This window comes from Magnolia sinica, chromosome 3, assembly GCF_029962835.1.
Source record: "Magnolia sinica isolate HGM2019 chromosome 3, MsV1, whole genome shotgun sequence".
In the NCBI taxonomy this organism is placed as follows: Eukaryota; Viridiplantae; Streptophyta; class Magnoliopsida; order Magnoliales; family Magnoliaceae; genus Magnolia; species Magnolia sinica.
The window spans coordinates 94,201,389-94,224,564 of record NC_080575.1 but is presented as its reverse complement, the minus strand read 5'-3'; the positions used below and the strand labels follow the sequence as shown (position 1 = coordinate 94,224,564).

The 23,176-nt window shown below is 40.0% G+C and overlaps 1 protein-coding gene and 1 long non-coding RNA gene across 2 annotated transcripts in view; one reads left to right on the top strand and one right to left on the bottom strand.

Moving 5' to 3' along the window:
* LOC131240282 (6,7-dimethyl-8-ribityllumazine synthase, chloroplastic) overlaps window positions 1-19,659 on the bottom strand; it is a 28,199-nt gene extending 8,540 nt beyond the window's left edge. The window contains exons 1-7 of the mRNA XM_058238409.1: window positions 19,414-19,659; window positions 19,204-19,322; window positions 18,225-18,320; window positions 17,747-17,842; window positions 13,779-13,857; window positions 13,267-13,313; window positions 12,723-12,782 (exon numbers count right to left, since the gene is read on the bottom strand). Of these exons, the coding sequence (XP_058094392.1) occupies window positions 12,723-12,782; window positions 13,267-13,313; window positions 13,779-13,857; window positions 17,747-17,842; window positions 18,225-18,320; window positions 19,204-19,322; window positions 19,414-19,552 (636 nt within the window). The 5' untranslated portion in view covers window positions 19,553-19,659. The remainder of the gene's footprint in view (window positions 1-12,722; window positions 12,783-13,266; window positions 13,314-13,778; window positions 13,858-17,746; window positions 17,843-18,224; window positions 18,321-19,203; window positions 19,323-19,413) is intronic.
* On the top strand, window positions 14,598-16,394 carry LOC131240283 (uncharacterized). The gene is made up of 3 exons (XR_009168697.1): window positions 14,598-14,712; window positions 14,874-15,216; window positions 16,240-16,394. It is a non-coding gene; the product is annotated as an uncharacterized LOC131240283 (long non-coding RNA).
* Window positions 19,660-23,176: the final 3,517 nt, after the last annotated feature.

The window sequence follows — 23,176 nt, the reverse complement described above, 5'->3', positions numbered from 1 at the left end:
CGCCCGGACTCACGCTTCGATGTTTTGGGATGGTTGAAGATGAGAGTCAGTGAATCAAAATACCCTACATTATCAGTGATGGAACGATACATTGCCAATTCCAATTTCAACAATGGCATCAGAATCAACTTTTAGCATAGGGAGTAGGGTCGTGAGCAAGCATCGAAGCTCACTTGCACCAAAAACAGTTGAAGCATTGATTTGTACATAGGATTGGTTGCATTTGGTTTGGGGAGGTAGTAGCTTTGATATTGAGAAGGAAGATAAGGAGGAGATCGAGTCACGAGACAAGACTGCAACTGCTACAACATGAACGTGAAGGGTGTTTTAAATTATTTGTAATTTGTTGGAAGTGGTGTATACATATTTGAATAAATGCAATGAGTTTTCCACTTTCTTTGTATTATGCTTTTGTTAGAACATATTTCATTATTGTGTTTCTTTATATTCCATTTTGTAATTTCAATTTGATTCTTAACTGTGCCAATATACTAATTTTATTTTATTTTTCAAAAAATGGGGTATAGATATGTAGTCATTTGAGCCATCGGCCGACGTTTGGGACTACGGTTCCCTAGTCAACTCCCCAACGTCCGACAAAATGAAGATATAGTGTCGTTTGTGCGAGCAATTGTTTTTTTTTTTAACAAAACTAATTGGCTTAGGTTTCACCTTTCATGTCGGGGTGGAGATGCAAAATCGTATCCGAAAGCCCCAAAGGAGGCCCAACTTCTTTTTCAAGCACTTCTCAATTCAAATAAGAAAACTTCTACTCCATCCAAACCTCAGAAAACTACTAAGGAAGAGGAAGCGAGATTAGAAGCATTGGAAGAAGTGAATTTGAAGCTAGCCGTAAAACGTAGTCTAAAAGAGGCTACTAAACAACAACAATATCCTCCAAGACAACATGATGCCAAAGCTGGATCGAGCAAGAAGAAGAGAAGTAACAAACTATCTAAGTTTATCTCTAGTTTCGATGCATTCTACAGAGCGATGGGTATTGAGTATAAATCTGCTCACAAACGAAGCCTGAAAATTATAATTTAATCTATACAAGAGCACGATGAAAAACTCTCTTCAACTTATAATTTAGAAGAGGTGAACCAGTACCTGTATGAAGAGTTAAATAGTAGCTCAAGCGAAAGTAATGGATCCGGTTCAGATGCAAGAGGATATTAAGTTGATGTTGTGACTTGTGAACACTATAAAGTTTGTAATATTATCAATTTTTCGTTTGTAAGTCGCATTTTATTTTCAATTCTACATATATGATGTTGATCAATTGATGGATTGGGTTTTATCTTTTATGCATTGGATTTTATGTACAAACTCGAAAGGTCAAGCTTGAAGTAGGCTCAAAAGCTCGAGCTCGAGCTCGAACTCGACTCGCGCTTGCTAGATCTATGTGACCAAACCGAGTCGAGTTGGCCTGCCTAGCTTCAGGACCAAGCTGAGCCGAACTTGAGCTCAGGTAGTCTAATGGTCAAGCTGAGTCGAGTTGTGCTAAGCTCGATTTGGTTTGGCTCGATGTCCAGCTCTAGGCCTGCATCATTGACAGCCCTATAGTGGGCTAGATGGGTCGTGGGCCTGCATCAATTCTCCCCGACTTCAAAAGAACTCTTCCTCGAGTTGGAAACCAATCTCAACCTTGAGACTTGTGATATCTCTACGATAAATCATGTTCTTCTTTGGTGGAAGTAGATGGTGTAACCCTAAGCATTGGCTCTACACAAACTTGATTGGAGTCCACTGTAGATGATGTCTTTTCGCTTGAGCTTTTCTGAGTGCCAGCTTGTTTGTTATAACTTTAAAGTTCTTCATAGATCCTAAAACATTTGCTCCATTTTTTGTGCCACAGTTATCTTTTGCAAAGGAGTTTCAATTTGAGTATTAAGACCCACTTGCATGTCTATCAATGTGACTAACACTATCATTGGATCCATCAATTGATCCATTGGTGAATTCAAGTCCAAGTCCAATGTTAATGCATCGATCACTATGTTAATGCATTGATCATACGATCACTTCATATGTCAACTTTTCCTTTGGCTTCGTGTTTTTCTTCATCATTTCCAAAATTTCTACTTCAATTATGAGCCCTCTGTTACATTCCAACAATCAAAGGATTTGATCATTGGTGTCTTTATAAGCTTTTATAAGCCGAGGTTGCCCGTTGTTGGTTAGGACTTTGGTGGAGATCTCCCCCTATGTGTCCGCACGTTCCAACTCCGGTCTCCAGATTCCCTCCACGTCGGAGCTCCCCCACTTTATTAGTGAGATTGCCTACCACATACATGAGTTGATATACCCACTTTGTGAGTATGTGGATCAATTGGATTAATTGCACACACTCTTCTTGTGTCACCTCCTTCGAAGCCACAAGGAAAAGATGTAGAGTCAGGAGTTTTCCAAGAATCACCCGCTCTGATACCAAAATGGTGCAACCCGGTTATCGAGTCAACGAGATCTCGATACTCAAATTGCAAAAATATTAAAAAAGTATACCGACAAGAACAATGGAGTAGAGATGGAGAGAATTTTATTGATATCAACTTTCTTTTCTTAAAAAACTTTGAGAAAAGTCACACTTAGAAAAATATTTGAATGAACTCCTATAGGGTACAACGCCACCCCTTTTATAGATCCTAAATGAATCTTTAAATGAAATCCCCCAAACTAAGAGAATCAATCATAATGTATTACAAACTGATATAATCTTCCTTAATATGGTAAAAGCCTAAGAAAAAGTAATTATATCTCTAAAACCAGCCCATATCTTTAACAATATTGATCGCATCTTCAAATCAGTCCCCCATATCACCCAAATATAGTAAATTGCAATCCTTGATTTAGACTCCCAAATCTATAAATAAACAGTCAAAAAATCAGCACATGTTAGGCCCTATGGTGGGTTGTGGGCCTATGTCATTGGCGGGCCCTACAATGAGAAGAGATGGATTGTGGGCCTGCATCGATATCTTCCTTTTGGTGGGAGAATCACTTTGATCAAGGCGGCTCTCTCAAATCTCCCTCTATACCATGTCCCTTTTCAAATGTCCGACGTCTGTCCTGAAGAGATTGGAAATTTTGAGGAACTTTTGTGGAAAGTACGTTTCATCTCCTAAGGTGGGATGAGGTGTGCAAGCCACATTAGGAAAGGGTGCGGGAATTAGGAAATTATGAATTACGTGCTTTTTGAGAAATGGTTCTGGAATTTCGTCATGGATAATGGTAGATTGTGGAGGGAGGTGATAGCGGGCAAATGTGGAGTTCAGGATGGGAATTAGTGGATAAGGAGTTGTCGATGTATAGAGCGTCATGTTTGTGGAAAGGGCATGTTAGCATGTCTAGTAAGGTGAAGGAAGGTGTTTGCTTCTCTTGTAGCAACGGGAAGCAGATTCAGCTCTAGGACGATTTGTGGATTGGGGATAGACTACTTAGGAAAATTTTCCCAAGGCTAGCTAGTTTGGCTCCGGATCCAAGAGCAACCATCAATAAATGCTTTTCATCTATTGGTGAAACAGTGATTGGTGCCCCTCCTTGTAGAAGGAACCCGTTGGATGCCAAAGTAGAAGAGTTTGTGCAGTTGATGGAGCTTCTTCGAAGCTTTGCTCCTATTCAAGGGGAGAGAGATTTGATGATTTGGTCATTGGACAAGTCTAACTACTTCTTGGTCCAGTCTCTCTACAACAACTTTTGAGCTTCGGCTCCCTTTCGAATAAATTTTTTCTCATTTCTCGACACCAAAAAAAAAAAATCATTTGCCATTTTTGGATATTGTTGATCGTGAGAATTTTGTTTATGCCCGCAAGCCAAGCAAAAGACACAACCTTCGAAGGTCCACCATATGACCATATGAACTTGGAAGGCACTTCCACATACCTTTCTAATGAAGCACAGATTGCCCCAAACAATGAATAGACAAAATTTTCTCGACTTCTCCCATCTTTGTTCCCACCCATCCTTTGCCATGGGGGACAAACTTCGAGACCGAAGCAATGACATTGAGCCTATCTACTCTAGTTCTTCCTTAGATTTCCCCTGCACAATGATGTCCAAACTATAGTGTTATCTCCTGAAGCACCGCAAAGAGACACAAGGATGTTTGGATTTGGAGCTAGCGTGGCCGATTTGGGGAAACCATATTTAACAGTCCCTCACCACAAAACACGTCATCCCAAAATTTGATGCGAGAGATGACGCCCTAAAAACTGAAGTATCATTAGTAAACTGATGAGGACATCCGAGCACCAGTCAGAGTATACCAGAGGAAAGCTCCCGTTTCTTTGTGGCTAGGTGATACATACACGGCGCCCGTTGGTCCAATTCGAGTGCCTAGCCCGTTAAAACCCCCCCACATGCATGATTATGTATCTTTGAAGGCCCCAAACTGGGAAGATGCATGTGGGCAACTTAGTTGGATCATTCCGACCGTTAGATCATCATCATTGAACATCTTGATGTGGGCCATGAAATAGTCAAGTTTATTTAGTTGTTTATATTTTTGTTATTTTTTGTTTAGCTTATATTTTTGCTAAGTTTAGGGAGTTAGGAACAAATTTTATTTTATTGATCGTCATTATGTGAAACTACTATTTGAGAGCACATTTTTGTAAAAAGTCTTTCTTGAGACTATATAAGGGTTGGATGTCCCCACCTTAGCCATTGTTGCATATGAAATTTAAAATTTAAAAAAAAAAATAATAATAATAATAATAAATAAATAAATCTCTTTACTTTGTGATGAAATAAAGCTTCCTGCAATTGGAGTGATTTGGTGTGATGCCATGGAGTGGATCCAAGTTATCCTTCTGTTTTATTCTCTTCCATCAAAATGTATTTGTTCTCTTTTCTCTTTCTCTTTCTTTTCAGTTCTCTTTTCTTTTTTCTCCAACAACAAACAATCTCCACCTACATCCTTGTTCCTCTCTCTCCCAACCCATACACCCACAACCTAACCCTAATCCCTAAAACCTCAATTTCCAACCCCAGTTTCCTAAAACCCTTACTTTAAACCCTTAGTCTCAAACCCTAATTCTCAAAATCCTAATTCCCACAAACCTAATTCTCTAAAACCCTAACCCTCCAAACTCTAATTCCCCATAACCCTACTTTTAAACCCTAATTTCCAAAATCCGGTTCCCAAACACTAAAGTCCTAAGGGCCTATTTGATTTTCTGGCTCAAGTGTAATTACCATGTAAATGGGTAATAATTATTTACCTAGGTAATTACCACATCTTTCCCAATGTAGATGTGACAACTTACTTTTTTAACACTTTAATTGAGAAATTTACAACATCAATGTGGGGCCCATCGTGATGTATGTTACTTATCCACACCGCTCATTTGTTATGCCAGCCAAATTTATGGCATGAGCAAAAAAAAGAGGCAGATCCAAAGGTCAAGTGGACCACACCACAGGAAACAACGAGAATCGAATGCCTACCATTAAAATCTTCTTGGGGCCCTTAAAAGTTTTGGATCAAGCTGATAGTTGTGTTTTCCCCTTATCCACGCCTATGTGACCTTATGAACGGGTTAGATGATGAAAAAAATCTCAATGTGGGCCCAGTGAAGAAAATAACTTTCAATGGAGGACGAATAAAGGCCACTGTTTTCTTTGGTGTGGGCCATTTGAGTGTCGAATCTGCCTCATTTTTGGGTTCATGTTTCAAAATGTTTGATGCAAATTCAAATATGATGTGCAAGAATTCAGGCTTAAGATCACATTAGTTCAGAAACAAATACACAAATTCCATATCCCACATGAAAGTCCAAACATTCAATTAAGGGGAATCTATGCGGGTCCAGGCCTACACAGGTTAGGGCTGGATCTATTAAAATTATAAACCAAACGATGCTCAGTAATCATCCACACATGCACAACAATCAGTCCCTAATCCACAAGATTCCCCAAGTTTAATTCAAGGAACCCTAGGGTGAGAAAAGGGGGCAAATAAATTAGGGCTAATGCAAGCTAGGGTTAAGGTTTATAAAAAACTGGTATGAGAGGGTAAAATAAGAAGAAAACCTGAACCAGAAGACAATTCCCACACGCAGACAACAACAATTGCCCAGATGCACATGCGTGTGATCATGGCCGCACGTGTGGGGCCCACTATTCAGAAAAAGGCCACCTTGGCCTGGTTGGCCAGGGATGTACTCCAAAACCCTCAAATCTCAACTTGATCCGATGCACGGTTTGTGCGTGGTGTTCCGCCGAAGTTTCGACTCTTCTGCAGGGCCAGATTTTGAAAATCTGTTGTAGAGAGAAAAACGGCTGCAACTATTGATGGATTTGCAGATGGAATGCTTGTAGGAGAAGAGAAATATAGATGGAAGAAGGTGGGGGCGAATCGGGATAGATGTGGCTTCGCACCACGGTAGTCAACCCTTCGAAGAAGGGAGGACTTCGCACCCAATTAGGCTTCACAACTCAGAGAGTAGGAAAACGCAGAATTTTTATTAATCTTCAATGAATCAAAAGAGCTACAAGGGGTGCCTATTTATAGAAAAACCCTATACCCTAAAACTCGCACCACGTGTGCAACCTATTTCTTGGCGATGAAGTAAACTAAAATAAAAACCAAATAAAGAAATCTAAAGTGTTCATGATGTTCTAAATAATATCAATAAGTAAGACCTAAAATATGAGATCAATCCGACTAGTGGGCCACGATCATGAGATCCCATGATGGGCTTTACTTGACTATCGGGCCCACTCTTTTGAACCAAACTTCATCTTCTAACTAGGAGGCCCTCCCTGAACGTCGTCATCTAGCGAGATCGACGGTGGGGCCCTCCTTCGTACGTACGTGCATAGGGGGGTAGCGTGCGTGCGCGTGTGCACATGATGTCCCATCAATGTTCTAATCAAATAGATGGACGGTGTGGATATATCATATACATTACAGTGGGGTCCACATATTTAAGTCAACACTTTTGTTTCGATTTTCGAGGTGGAATTACTCTCATATTTTCAAACATGGTGAAAAAGTAATAATTACTTGTTTACCCTGATTTACATGTATCATGGAAAATCAAACAGGCCCTAACCCAAACCATCACAAACCAAGTGAATGCCTTTGAATTGAGAACAACCCCTATGTTAGATGGAAGTCCTGCCTACCATAGGTCCTATCTAATCATGTTTTATAAGATTTAACTAACAGGATGTGATTTAGTCTTGAATTTGAACGTGGTTAAATACTTGAATTCATTAAGCTTGTGATTGATTAGCATTATTTTGCGCTTTAAATTGTTCTAGTTAATCCTTGATTATCTCATTGCATCATTCTAGGCTAGGTCATCCGTCCAACATCAATTTTTGGTATCAGAACCTAGGTCTAGCATAGGACTCTCATGTTGCATCTAGGTCAGGTTTTCATATTGACATGTCTAGGGTTAGTAGACTTCCCATTCTCATAACATTGCATTTATAATCTTTAGACTTTAGGGTCCCCATTAGATCCCTGGTTTATGTCCACTCGTACTGGGTGTGGTTTTGGTCTACACCCCACAATGAATTTGAAACAACTTGTCGTGGCTATCAATGCCATCAATAACCATCTCGCGGCCATCGAGGCCCAAAGTAGAACTACCAGTCACCAACTGGCAACCCTCAGGAATGAGACCCATACTCACATGACTTAGTTGGAAGCTTCCCTCCAGGCAAACCCCGACAATAGGGAAGAGTGTGAAAATTGAGGCCTCGAATTATGATGGTCGCTTGGACCACCATGATCCTAATGATCGGGTAATGAAGAGTGTGAAAATTGAGGTCCCGAATTATGATGATCGCTTGGACCCCAAGGCCTTTCTCAATTGGCTCGCGGACATGGATCATTATTTTGAGTGGTACGATATGTCTGATCGCTATCAAGTGAGATTCGCTACAATGAAGTTGGTGGGCCAAGCCAAGTTGTTTTAGGCAAATGTCGAGCGAAAGATGGAAAGGTTTAGAGATGACCTGATCTCATTATGGGCCGAGATGAAAGAGATTTTGAAGGAAAAGTACATTCTTCTCTCTTACCGCCAAAAGTTTTTGGATCAGTGGCAATCCTTTCGTCAAGGATCAATACACGTGGCTAATTACATCGCCAAGTTTGACAAATACATGATGTGTAGTAACATCGAGGAGGACACGTTGATGATTTTCCCATTTCAAGATGAGCCTCCGACCCGAGCTTCAGCATGAGCTCATTCCTCATGACGTTAACACCATAGAGCATGCCTACTAAGTGGTGCAAGAACTTGAGCGGTATCTGAAACTACAATTCATGAAGCAATTCGACTCCTGTGGTGCCAATGTTAGGGTCACTCTCCAGGGAACCAAGCCTAGTCTTGGGAGTCATTCCAAAGCCCTAACTATTACTCAACCCAACAATAGGGACGTGAGGGACAAAGGTCTAGCTAGTACCAGTTTGAGGGGAGGTGAACATACGCGGTGTTACAATTGCCAAGGATATGGTCATTTTGCATATTAGTGCCTTACAAAAGAGCAAGGTAGGGTCCTCGTAATTGGTGAGTTTGATGGGGATGCATATGATCAGGGGGATTGCGAAGAAGAAGAATATCAGCCTGAAATCGGTGCTAGTGATGAAGAAGTTGAAGGAGTTGAGATTGTGCCACCTGCAGTTATTAGATGCACCGTAGCCCAGGTTAAAGAGAGATGATTGGCACAGGAATTCAATTTTCCACAAGTTTGGCGACAAAAACTGCGAGGTGATAATTGATGGTGGTAGTTGCACCAACATAATCTCCACTAGCACTGTAAATCGTTTGGGATTGAAACCCATTCCTCACCATTAGTCCTATTGAGTTTCATGGGTTGATCGTCCTCAATACCGGTTTCTCAACATGTCTTATTCCCATTCAGTTTGCTTCCTACAAAGGCACGCTATGGTGAGATGTTTTGCCTATGGATGTAGGCCACATCATTTTGGGCAAACTTTGGTTGTATGATCATGATGTGACACTATTCGACCACTCGAATAAGTGTTCATTTATGTATGAAGGTAAGAGGATAAAACTAAACCCTCTTTCTCCCAAAAGCACCCCTGAGAAGAAAGAGAACGTCAAGAAGGGTGATCCTAAAGATATGAGGAAGTTGCAGCCTAAGTCCCTCCACATAATAAACACCAACGGATTTGAAAGGGAGGCTAAATCTGATTTGATGGTATATGCCCCCATGGCAAGAGGGGTCAACCCAAGGTTAGTGTAGAGTTGTCACCTGAAGTGATTCCGATTTCCCTGAGGACCTACCGGATGAGCTTCTACCCATGCGGGACATTCAGTATGCCATTGATATTGTCCTTAGGTCGACTCTACCAAATTTTCCTCACTACCGAATGAACCCCACAGAGCATGTGGAATTGAAGAGACAAGTTGATGAGCTTCTTAAGAAAAGGTTCATCTAGGAAAGTTTGAGTTCATGTGTCATGCCAACTCTCACGCCTAAGAAAGATAGCACTCGGCACATGTGTGTAGACAGTCAGGCCATCAACAAGATTACGGTAAGTATCGGTTTCCTATACCTTGTCTTGACGACATGTTGGATATAATGGCCAGTGCCACAATTTTTTTTCTAAGATCGGCATCAAAAGCGGGTATCATCAAATACGTATTCACCCAAGAGATGAATGGAAGACACTTTGGCACATGATGGGTACGAGACTTCAATTCTTGTCGACATACCATCCTCAAACTGATGATCAAACGAAAGCAGTTAATCATAGCTTAGGAAACCTGTTATGATGTCTTGTGGGTGACTATACTAGGACCTGGGATTTAGTTTTACCTGTCGTAAAGTTTGCATATAATAGTTCAATCAATAGGTCAATAGGCATGAATCCTTTTAAGGTAGTACATGGTTCCAAGCCTAGAAAACCTATAGATCTTATTCCCATCTCAGTCTCCCATAGACCTTCAAAGTCCGCAGATGCATTCGCACGCCATGTCCATGATGTGCATTGTGAGATTAGAAAACAGATTAATATGAGTAAAGAAAAGTACAAGATATTTGCTGACTTTTATCGCGGGTTTAAAGAATTTCAAGTAGGTGACTATGTGATGGTTCGTATAAGGCCAGAACGGTTTCTGCAAGGGGCAGTTAGGAAATTACAAGCCTGTAGTGCCAATCCTTATAAGATATCGAGAAAATTGGGCTCCAATGTGTATGTTGTAGAACTTCCACCTTAAATGGGTATTAGCTCTACATTCAATGTGAAAGATCTTGTATCCTTTAAGGGCCCGACAGCTTCATCGTCTACAACTTATTCCGACCCTCACATTGACACAAATAGCTTTCTTGATCTGTCCCACAAATCATGGCCGTTGCCAGACCCTTCTTCCTAGCCTTCGCCTTCTCTACCATTCATAACCAAATAAAGAGGAGATTGAAGATATCTTGGATGAGTAGGTGGTTACCACCAAATACGGAGGTTTCCAGAAGTATCAAGTGGAAAAACAAGCTAGAGTCAGACTGTACGTGGATCATAGAAGCAGAGTTTCAGAGGTTAGACCCGGATCTCCTCGAGCATTACTGCAGCTTTATTTCGCCAGAGGCAAACTCTTCTCAGCCGAGGGGAGTTAATGAGGACATCCGAATACCAGTCAGAGTATACCAAAGGAGGAGGAGAGCTCCCGTTTCTTTATGACTAGGTGATGCATACATGGGGCCCTGTGGGCCCATTTCGAGTGCCTAGCCTGTTAAAGAGCCCACATGCATGATTATGCATATTTGAAGGTCCCATAATGGGAAGATGCATGTGGGCTACTTAGTTGGACCATTCTGACCGTTAGATCATTGCCATTGGACATCTTGATAGTGGGCCACGAAATAGTCTAGTTCATTAGTTGTTTTATATTTTGTTATTTTTTGTTTAGCTTATATTTTTGTTGAGTTTAGGGAGTTAGGAACAAATTTTATTTTATTGAGTGTCTTTATGTGAAACTTTTTATCTAAGAGCGCCTTTTTTTGTAAAAAGTCTTTCTTGAGACTATATATGGGTTGGACATCCCCACCCTAGACATTATTGCATATGAATTTATTTATTTTTTAAGTTCTTTTTCTCTTTACATTGTGATGAAGTAAAACCGCCTACAATTGGAGTGATTTGGTGTGATGCCATGGAGTGAATCCAAGTTATCCTTCTCTTTCATTCTCTTCCATCAAAATGTATTTCTTCTCTTTTCTCTTTCTCTTTCTTTCTAGTTTTCTTTTCTTTTTTCTCCAACAACAAACAATCTCCACCTACATCCTTGTTCCTCTTTTTCCCAACCCATACACCCGCAACCTAACCCTAATCCCTAAAACCCCAATTTCCAACCCTAGTTTCCTAAAACCCTAAGTCCCAAACCCTAATTTCCACAAACTTAATTCTCCAAAACCTTAACCCTCAAAACTCTAATTCCCCATAACCCTACTTCCAAACCTAATTTCCAAAATCCGATTCCCAAATCCTAAAGTCCTAACCCTAACCTACCCAAACCCTCATAAACCAAGTGAACTCCTTTGAATTGAGAACAACCCCTATGCTAGATGGTAGTCCTGCCTTCCATAGGTCCTATCTAATCGTGTTTTATAAGATCTAATTGACAGGTTGTGATTTAGTCTTGAATCTGAACATAGTTAAATACTTGAATTCATTAAGCTTGTGATTGATTAGCATTATTTTGTGCTTTAAATTGTTCTAGTTAATCCATTGATGATCCCATTGCATCATTCTAGGCTAGGTCATCCGTCTTGCATCAACCACCCCAACTTCCATGCCATATTTACTAGCAACCACCTTCTTCCAAAGATTGTTGTCTTTAATCATCCACAACAATTTACCTAAGAATGTAGAATTTATGGATTTTAGCTCCCTTGGCCCCGTGCCTCTCTCCACGTTTAGTCTACAACCTCCTTCAACTTAAGCAAGTGAAATTTATGTTCGTCTTCCACCCTTTGCCAAAAGAAATCAAGCCTAATTCTTTCCATTCTGTATATCACCGCCACTGGGCATTGGAATAGCAACATATATTAGACTAGCAAGCTAGACATAACTGATTGATTATCTGGCAGAATTGATGCATTCCTTGATCCATATTCTAGGATTGAATATCTAGCCCTTAGGTTCTTTAGCGTGAGATAACTGATGGACTCCAAAATGGCTTCTCCTTCTTTTCAGCTGTGGTAGATGGGGAATGATTGAGATGGCCCCTTCATTCCCCTATTTTAAGAAGTCTAGTGTAGCTTGCTGATGACGTAGACACACATGGCTAGACTCCATATTCCTACACCAAAGGCATTACTTAGCTGCACTTGGACATGGCACCATCATTATCTATTGTCTAGCCAGCTATAATGAAAAGATTTACTTTCATATTCCACAGCTTGAAACAGATTCTGCTGCAGCAAAAACCGCAGTCACAATGGTGGATCTCTGTGATGCTGACTTGTATTTTACGTGGGTGCTTAACTCCCTCAACATTGTGTTGCGGTACCATGGATCCAACATTCAATGAAAGAGAAACTGAGTTTTGGAATCGAGTGTAGGTACAGGCTTAATCAGGGTTTGGACTGTGGAGACAGCACACTATCATGTCTGGGATTTTTCCCTCAAAGTAGATGGATGGTTTAAACTGTAGTTTCCTTCTTGCTTAGCAATGTTTAGGTTTATCCAACAACAAATAGATAACATTATTCATTTCAATGCATATTTAAAATCAACTTACAGCTGTCAGAGCAGCCTCAGCGCCTTTATTTCCAGATTTGCCCCCTGCTCGATTTAAAGCCTGTACATGCCACCAAACTCATAATAACAGTTATAACTTACACAATAAACGATCATACTTTATCCATAGAATACCTCTCCATTAATGACAAGTTTGGAAGCATGACTAGAAGACTGATAAATAACATCTCTGGATTCACAGGAATCTAATTACCCTTTTCTGCAATAAACTGTGGGCCTCGATGTTCAAAAAACTCAGAATCAATTCAGAAGACAGCCTTTTGGATTTAACATTCCATTGCGCCAAGTTGATAAAACACGCAACGATTTTATATCAAGTCTGCCAGTTGATCATCCATTCAACTGATTTTTCTATGAACAGAACCATATGCTTAGAACTGGACCAGGCCAAAATTAATCAACTCAGACAAGTTCCAAGCCCATCGACGAGTCCTTGAACATTGGAGCCCCTACGTTCTCAAAGCAAATGCAAATCAGTTCCTCGAGTTCCAGTACAGGAAGGTAAAACTCATACTGTAATTTACCTGATCCATATCATCACAGGTCAGGACACCAAAAATGCATGGAACTCCTGCAATATCAGCAATGAGATATTTTTAACATCTTTCCTCGTTCAAGCATAGGTTTCTTCACAGAAATTAGAATCTGCTACTGAAACCAAACAGCAAGTGATAAAGGAGTAAGCATGTAATAGTATTAAAAAAGTTGTGATACCCGTGTCAATATGCGATACCCAGTACAAGATTTGTACCCAATATGGGAAGTTGTTTGATAGAAGTACTCACGTAACATGCTTAAGAGAAGGGGTGAAGAAAAAAAAAAAAATCAAAAGCAAGCTGACAAAGGACTGAGAGCTGCAATATCGATACCATGGGAATGCCCCACCAAAGGACATAAAAATAGTTGTAACAAGTAACAACTCAATTTATGGATTCCCTTCTACCCCGAAAAAAGAAAGTAAATAAGCCTAAGATAATAAAATGGATAAGCTGAAAGCGAGTGACCATACAAGAAAATATGGTTTAGAAATACCAACCTGAGTTTAGACCTGCTGAAAGTACTCCAGATGCAGCTGAATTAGCAACAGCATCATAGTGGGTAGTATCACCTCTTATCTACCAACAAAGAAAATCAGTCATTGATCACAACACAAGCAACAAGCATGTACAGATCCCATGAGCAGAAAAAATGCACTACGGTAATTCTCATTACAGATCGAGCAATCTCTATCATTGTAATAATGCTCAAACAAACATAAAGAGAAACTTAATAAAGTGCATAAAGCAACAAAAATCACGTACACAGCATGAGAATATAGGACAAACATGATTTTGTGTTTTTTAATAATTTAATGCACAAAGGCATGAAAATTATCTATATAGTGTATATAACACCTCTGGAGATGCAATCTACTTTTAGCTTTTCCGTTGGTTTTCTTTTGACCTTGCTCAAAGTTTATTTTCTCTAGAACTTGTTTTCTTCTTCTTGGTTCCCTACAAGTTGGGAGTGTCTTTCTCAAAAAGTAAAATAAAATGAATTTCACATGCTCAACCATATAGAAAAGCACACGTACTGAATTCTGGCGAGGAAACCCGAAAAGAAGAAAAAAATGATCAGGCCATGCATGCAATGCCCAAGCCTGGCTCAAAGCTGGGTCAGGTTCATTAGGTTTGGAAGGCTATCCAGCCCATTGCCACCCTTACCTCAGACCCCATAGTTTCTCTAGATGGCAAGCTTGATAGTTAAGTAGCCTAGCATCAATTGCTAAGATTAACAGTCATGGTCAGCAGACCCAATCTGAATAAAGCGAAACCTTCTTCTGAAAGAATTTAGGGCCAAAGGCATTGAATGATTGTTACAGGTGTCATTAGATAGTTGTTGACGTGTTAATAATTACATTATACATATAATTTTCATAAAATATTGTAACCACTTACAATGTTGTTTGATGTATTTAAATTTTAATATGCGTAATTTTCATACAATGTTGTAACTTTTTTCTTTTCTTTTTTAAATAACGCACGCACACACACCCCACACACTCACGCCTTAGTGGAATTTCACCACCAATGGGTACTCGAACCCTTGACCTGGTGTTGAAACTCCCGAGAGTCTACCACCCGAGCAAGAGTAAATACCCATACAATGTTGTAACCTGTAACCACTTAACCAGCACATAAACTGATGATGTTTAATGCATTTACCCTATAGAACTCGGGAAGAGAAGAGGTCACGGGCACAGTGCCCGAGGCAAACCAAACATGCCAACAGCGCTATAATTCACATAACCATACGTCATAGCCTTGTCCTCGCTATTTGAGGTTGGCTTTGAAGCAACTTCTCAAGATTGCTTGGTAAAAGGTTAATGACAGGTCGCATACTTGACATCAATCCTCTAACCGAGCTGGGGATTGGCTGGTCTCTCACTACAATTTACAAACTTATATGAGTTGTATATGCATAAGTAGGAAATTGTATGTCAACTAGAGGTGTACACGAGTTGAGCCGAGCCGAGTATTGCCCAGCTCGTGCTCGACTCGGACTGCTCGTGTCCCAGCTCGTGCTCGGCTCGGCTCAGCTCGGCCTTCGAGCTCGAAACAGCAGCTCGTGCTCGGATCGTCCGAGTTTGAGCCAAGTTCGAGCAGATTTCGAGTAGTAGTTCCGGCTGATTGCAGAAAAAAAGCTATAGAAATTCATCAAAAGCAACGAAGTAGACACCATAAGTTAAAAAAGTAGTAGATTTTACGCTACCAGAAGCTCTTTTTTGGACCTCAAAAACCCTAGATTACCACAAATGCAAGAAACCCTAACAGCATTCCCGAATCGAGAGCATGCAGTAGAGAGATGCATACCTTTTGAGTTTCAATCGATCTCGGGATTGGATTTTGGAGGGAAAAGTTGCACATTTGAAGGGATCTTCTTCGGGCGGGGAAGTAAAGAGAGGAGGAGAGGAAGGGATGAGAGAGACGGACGGCCATCGCTTTCTCAAAAATGCGGGTAACAGCCGACAGGGGCGGGCAGCCGTGCAGTGCAAGGAGAAGCCGACAGGGGCAGTCGTGCGGTGCAGGGAGAAGGTTGAGAGTGAGGGAGAGAGTAGAGAGAGAGAGGGTAGGTGAGGATGAGTGGATGAGAGAGAGAGAGAGGGAGGACTAGGAGAGAGCGGTTGGGCGCACGGGTCGAGTTTTCAAAAGGGGTAGGGTAAGTGTAACTAGGGTTTTTTTTTTTTTTTTGGAAATGGGTATATATACCCTGTACACGAGTCGAGTTTGAGTCATGCCGAGTCGAGTCAATTTCGAGTACTATTCGAGTCGAGTCGAGTCGATTTCGAGTACTATTCAAGTCGATCAAGGTCAAGCACTCATTTCGAGCACCAAAAATCAGCTCGTGCTCGGCTCGAACTCATTTCGAGCACCAAAAATCAGCTCGTGCACGGCTCAAACTCATTTCGAGCAGAGTCGAGTCGAGCGAGTTACCGAGCTAACTCTACTCGTGTACAGCTCTAATGTCAACAGAACTAAAACAAATCTACATCAATAGCATATGAAAGTAGCACCGAATGATTAACTATGTCAATAGCAAGCATAAGTAAGCACCAAAAGATCATTCAAACAGCTAACTTGCTTTCGCATCATTCTGGTATGTATTTGAAAAAGGCTGCCAAATTTAGAAATGTTATTAAAATAAAATAAAATGGATTGTGCTCATTACATTGCATTTAACCCTGGTTTTAGGAGACCCTAGATGTAAATTCAATGACTTTGTACTCATTCAAATTTGATGAGCACTTGAGCATAGCTGATATAATATACACTTCTATTATCGATAACATCTTGTAAGATTTTAGTAATATCAGAAAAAAGATAAGCACAATAGAATAGAAGGAAGAGGGAGATTTATGTCTATGTGTGTGGCATTTTTTAGATTATTATTATTATTTTATTTTATTTTTTTTAAAGCAACAAGGAAATTCATTGAAGGAAGAAAGGAGAACCAAAGATTATTATTTTTTTGGTCTTAATTTAGAATAATTGAGTTTATATGTGTGTTTGTGTCTTTATAGATGCCATATCCAATGAACATTTGAATTAAAAACAAGTGTGAGGTTGGGGAGAAATCATTCTCTTGTGCATGCGAGCGCACACACAATTATATGTATGCGCGTGCGCGTGAGTCTCAACCCTTTGAACTGTCTGGCGTGTGCAAAAATCCATTCTTCTCTTCTTATTTTTTTCATCACATGTTAAGGAATTGATTGATGGATAGACATGCATATATGGTTGTATGTACATGATGCATGGTGTGCCATAAAGGTAACGGTGGCAACCATTACACGTTACATGATCATAATGATCGTAACAGATGGAAAAATGACCTATAACCGCCATTAACGGCCCGTTACACCCCCTGTAAAGGCCGTAACATCCTCGTAATGGTTTGTTACGGCGCAAATACAAGTTTTCTGGATTTATTTTCAACATTAAGGGGCAGATACATGTTTTTTGGCTTTATTCTTTCAATTTTATTTTTATTTTTTTTTTAAAAAAAAAGATAGAGAGATCGTAACAGCCGTTGCAACCCGTATCGTAAAGGTAATGGTGGTGACCATTATGGCTACCATTACTGTTACGGCTACCATTACCGTTACGGCTACCATTACTGTTACGGAATACCTTACTTCCAAGACCACCAATTATTGTTGCAGACATTTTCATAGACAAGCATGACGCATGGCATGTAGGTTCAACGCAGATGACTCTTAATTAACTAAACTATCCAAATAAATAATTTTGACAATTAACTAAATGTTGCTAGCATTATCTTGAGGTCAGTCGTACACAGTGAGTTTCAACATTGAGGTCATGTATTTGAGCCTATATTACCTATTAAAATAAATATCATAATCACCCAATAATTAAGTAATCAACAGGAATAATAATGTCACCCAACATGAATACAAAGATACAAATATGCATCCCGACAAATTAGTGCAGATGACAGCCATACCACTGCTCCAATACACAAAACTGCATGATAGCTTCCTGACTTCCCAAGCTTTGCTGCGACAACAGGAATTTCAAAGCTACCAGGAACCCACACAACCTGAGGCGCCACAAGATGATATATTATCCCAGTTAACAGTCTCAATGAAATTATAAATGATAAAACAAAATCATGCTACTTATTCACGTGAATCCCACCACTTTGTAGTGCATAAAATGAAATGAAGATATATGAAGAATGTACCCACTTTGCATCATAAGAATAAACATTTTCATACACATAATAATTTACACAAGAGTTAATCATTCGCAAGTTCTTCACTGGATCCTTTCTCATGGCTCAATGGTAGACTCTGTGAATTACAACACTGAGGTCATGGGTTTGAGTGCCCATTGTGGTGTGTGTGGGTGTGAGTGTGTGTAAAATAAAAATAAAAAATAGTAATTATTGATTGCCTATGAGATAAAGGAGGGTTACATACGTCAATGTCTTCTTCTCTGACTGAATATCTCTTAAAAGTATCCAAAGCACCCTCCAACAGCAACTTCGTCACAACCTCATTGAAACGAGCTACAACCTTCATATGCATAACCAGACACAGGAAATTCAAATAAAAATGGAGCAGTTCTCCCACAAACAAAACTCCCTGGATCTTAATTGTTGAAGCCAAAATGAAAGAAGACACATACCTACCTCCAATCATAAACTTGGAAGTTTTAAAATTCCAAATGGCCTGTTTGCCGCCTAGAAATTCAAACGAATTACTATCTTATACAATATCTGACGATGAGGACATGTCAGAAATCTGTCTCCTTGTGGGAGACCAGTGCACAAAAGAGTATTTCCTTCCTTTCTTTTCCAAATGAAAAGAAAATGCATTGTCTTTTGTGGCTTCATTCCCACAAAGCTATGACCTGACTCCGGCTTGTAACTATTGTCAAAGGTTCTCTCTAATAGAGATCGGTTTCAGTTTTTTTTTGGAAATAGGCCCAGAGAGACTATATTCTATCCCAATCAAACCCAAAATAGGAATGACTGGATAACACCAATCTCCAATTGACAGGGGTTTTTTTTTTGGTAAAATCTTTTCAACAGAGACCCATTGTTTCAGTTTGGAGTGTTGACAGTTTTTCATCTCCACCATCCGTTTTGTGGATGCCAATGTGACAGTTAGAATCACCCATTCAGTGTAAACTCTGGCCCATGGCCAATCTTCGACAGATGCCATGAGATACAAGTACAGCACCCAACAAATGAATTTGGGCTTTAGTTCTCAGCCAACGCATCAAATAACTCCCAAACACCCAATCCGATGCCAAGAACTCCAATCTAAAGTTCAAAACCAAACCCTTCAAGCTTGAAAGTTCCTTTAAAAGCCATTGTCACCAAATCATCAGAGAGAGGGGGGTCCAATTGAAAAAACCCAAGCCAGGATTTACAAAAAAAAAAAAAAAACTCACCACAGCGAAGCGGAGGCCTTCATTTCTCGTCAGTGATCCTATCAAATGCTGAACACCTGCAGAGGCCACGAACGACGGAGAACGCCCGTCTCTCTTACAAGCCAGATTGGCGGGAGAAGCTGAGAGGATCGAGACGGGCAACACACACTTCAAAAAAATCCAAAGAAAAGATAATAATTTTAAAAAAAAAAATTTGGAGGAGAAACTTACCTCGAATTGAAGAGGAAAAGGAGACGAGGTTTTTGGGAGAATGCCCGTATTGAAATGAAGTCGATCTAGAGCGTGTTAATGGAGATGAAGAAGACGAGAGTCGGAAGGAAAGCTCAGACGCAGCATTGAAAGAAGCCATTCTCTCTCTCTCTCTCTCTCTCTCTCTCTCTCTCTCTCTCTCTGCAACTGAAGTGGAAGAGTATCCCTCTCTCTCTCTGCTACAACTGAAATGGAAGAGGAGTTCCTGAAAGAGGGAAGGAGCTCATACAGTAGAGGCGGGAGAACCCTGCTATGGTAGAGCCATCTATCTCACCATACACGTGGGAGAGTAACGTACCAATCCGGTCCATTCATCTGATAGGCACTCTTATGATTGGCTTATTTACAAAAATCAGGCTCGTTAAAAGATCCTGTACGTTAATTTTCTTCTTCTTAACACACTGAATATCTGACAGTGAGTTGTTTTTGTTTTCTACCGTTGCTTTGATGGCCTCACATCAGCTAGTTAGGATTATCTGGTGGATGATCTCTTTCGAGAAATGAGAAATCATTTCCATGTCACCTAACTGGTTCGTACGTACATCACACTGCCACCTATAGAGTGTGGTGTACTGAATTCTGCCGGCTCTACGGTATCATTTCCTTCCATGGGCAGATGCAGATGTCCCACGTTATGCCCGCAGGCGGGGCTTCGGTGGATCGATCTCTGACTGTCGTCTGTCGGGCGGAGACGGATTGGCTACTCCCCCTTACACCAGCCCAGGGCTGGTGGTCGGTGCTCTGTGGGCACCACCATGTTTGTATGTGTTTCATCCATGCTGCCCATCTATTTTTATAGGTCATTTTATGTTATGAAAAAAAAAATAAAGGTATATCGAAATCTCAACTGTTTTTATAAATCATTTTATGTTATGAAAAAAAAAACAGAGGTATATCGAAATCTCAACTGGACTATATTACAGGAAACAGTGTTGAATGAACAGTGACCATGAAAAACGTTTTAGGGGCCATAAAAGCTTTAGATCAAGCAGATATTTATTTTTTCCGTCTTGGTCTTTAGGACCCAATCAACAGATTGGATGTCAGATAAATAGTACAGTGGGCCTTAACAGGATTTTAATGGTGGATATCCCATCATTATTGTTTTCTTTTGGTGTAGTCCACCTGAGATTTATATCCCTATCATTTTCGTATGGGTTCGTAAAATGATCTGTAAAAATGAATGAACGGAATGGATGAAACAAATACATCATAGTGGGGCCCATAGAGCACCGACCACCAGCCACGGGGTTGGTGTCAGGGAGTAGCCAATCCGTCTCACGGTCGGGCTTACCGTGACTGCGCAATGATTGTGGACGGGTCCATTCTGATTTTTTTAGGAATCCAATCCGTCCATCCGTTTTTTTTAGCTCATTTTAGAATATGAGACCAAAAATTACTAGGATCCAAGACTCAAGTGGGCCATACTAGATGAAACAGTGAAGAAAGGAATTCCTACCATTGAAACCTCCCCAGGATCCACCTTGGTGTTTATATTCCATCCAAACCGTTTATAAGGTCATTTTTACTGAGTTAACGTGAAAAAGGTAAGAAATTAAACCAATACAAAATTTTTTTGGCCATATAAATGTTTCAACGGTGGTCCCTAAATCCCCACTGTTTCCTCTCCCATGGCGCACTTGAGTTTTTGATCCTCTTCATTTTTGGTCTCATGTTCTGGAATGAACTCAAAAAATAGATGGACAGAATGGCTTTCTCACAAACATCGTACTGTGCCCCACCCAGAATCTTGCCGCGGGAACTCCCTGCTAAAGGCTTCTGCAGGAAATCCGCGTCTTACCGTAACGTGTGTTCATTGGAAACAGATGAGAAAATGACCACTGTAGGCAAAATCTTTTATCCAGCGGTTTTTATGAAGGAATACAAACTTAAGTTACCAACTTAGACTAGCACGTGCGGACAGCGGCTTTGAGGACGAAACTACCCCCTCCTCTTCACTGCGAAGACGAGCGTTGACGCTCCTCCAACTGAGAGTTGTATGAACAGCTTAAAAGAGATCAAAGTCACATGCCCCCACAGCTATGTATTTATTATATCCACAACGTTCATCCATATTTCGAGATCATTTCGGAGCATTATCCAAAAAAAAAAAATCATATCCAAAGATCAACTAGACCACACCACAAAGAGCAGTGGGGAATTTGATTTTCACAGTTAAAAATTTTGTAGGGCCCACCATAACATTTATTTTCCATCCAATCTATTCATAAGGTCACAAAAGCCTGGATGAAGAGGAAAAACAAATTTCATAATGATCCAAAACTTCTGCAACGCCTAAAAGGGTTTCAATGGTAGACGTTCAATTCCCCACTGCCTTTTACAGTATAGTCTACTTGATAGTTAGATTTGTCTTATTTTTCTTCTCAAGCGTTAATATGAGCTCGCCAAATAGATGGACGGTTTGGATATAACACAAACCTCATGATAGGACCCACAAAAGCAACGAAAATTCCACGGCAAAAAAAAAAAAAAAAGGATTGCTGCGGCTGGGATACGGCTATAGCTGCGGTTATAATCTGTAGCCATTTGTTTGAATCGGCAATGAATCACGGATTCCAATTTTCCACCGCAGCTCGACGTAGGAATTGGGGATGAATCGCGGAATCCGCGATTGAAACAAGAGGCCTATGGCTACGGATTATAACCGTAGCTATAGCTGTATCTTGTGCACTTATTTTTTTAATTTTTTTACATGGAGAATTTTATTCTACCTACATTTTTCTCTAACACATATTTATGTAAATATGTATATATAATCATATAAAAAAAATTTCTCTCATTTTTTCATTTATTTCTTTATTTATATAACAAGAATATCTTCTAAACCAAAATTAGTTACTTAACGTATCATATATGATTTTAAGGCTGAAAGTTGGGCCTATGGCTACAGATTATAACCGTACCATAACTGTAATGCTATGCAATTTTTTCTCTTTTTATTTTTTTTTACATGGAAAATTCTATTCTACCTACATTTTTCTCTAATACATACATACATACATACATACATACATATATATATATAGCATATAAAAAAAATTTCTCTCTTTTTTTTTTCATTTCTTTCTTTATTCATTTAACAAGAATATCTTCCAAACTAAAATTAGTTACTTGACGTTCCACATATGATTTTGGGGTAGGAGAAGTTACTTTAGCCAACCAACCTAGTTATTTTCCAAGATTCCATCAGGTCGATGGTCGAAAATACATTTCATTTACTTCGTGGTCAATTTCAATCACTTCGCGATCAAACTATAAATTGAGCGGGGCAAACATGAAATTGATTGAGCAAATTGAAAATTGAGCGGGGCAAGGTTGGAATTGAGTGAGGGAACCTTAGAAATTGAGTGAGGCAAGGTAAGAGTTCAACGAGGGAATCTAGAAATTAAGCGAGGGAACTTAGAAATTGAGCGAGGCAACTTAGAAATTGAGCGAAGGAACCTACGATTTGAGTTAGGCAACTTAGGAATTGAGCGAGGGAAGTTAGAAATTGAGCGATGGAAGCTAAAATTTGAGTGAGGGAACCTACAAATTCGGCGAAGCAACCTAGGATTTGAGCGAGGGAAGCTACAAGTTGTGCGAGGGAACCTAGAAATTGAGCGAGGCAACCTAGGATTTAAGCAAGGCAACCTAGGAAATGAGCGAGGCAACGTAGAAATTTAGCGAGGAATCCTAGGAATTGAGCGAGAGAAGCTAGAAATTA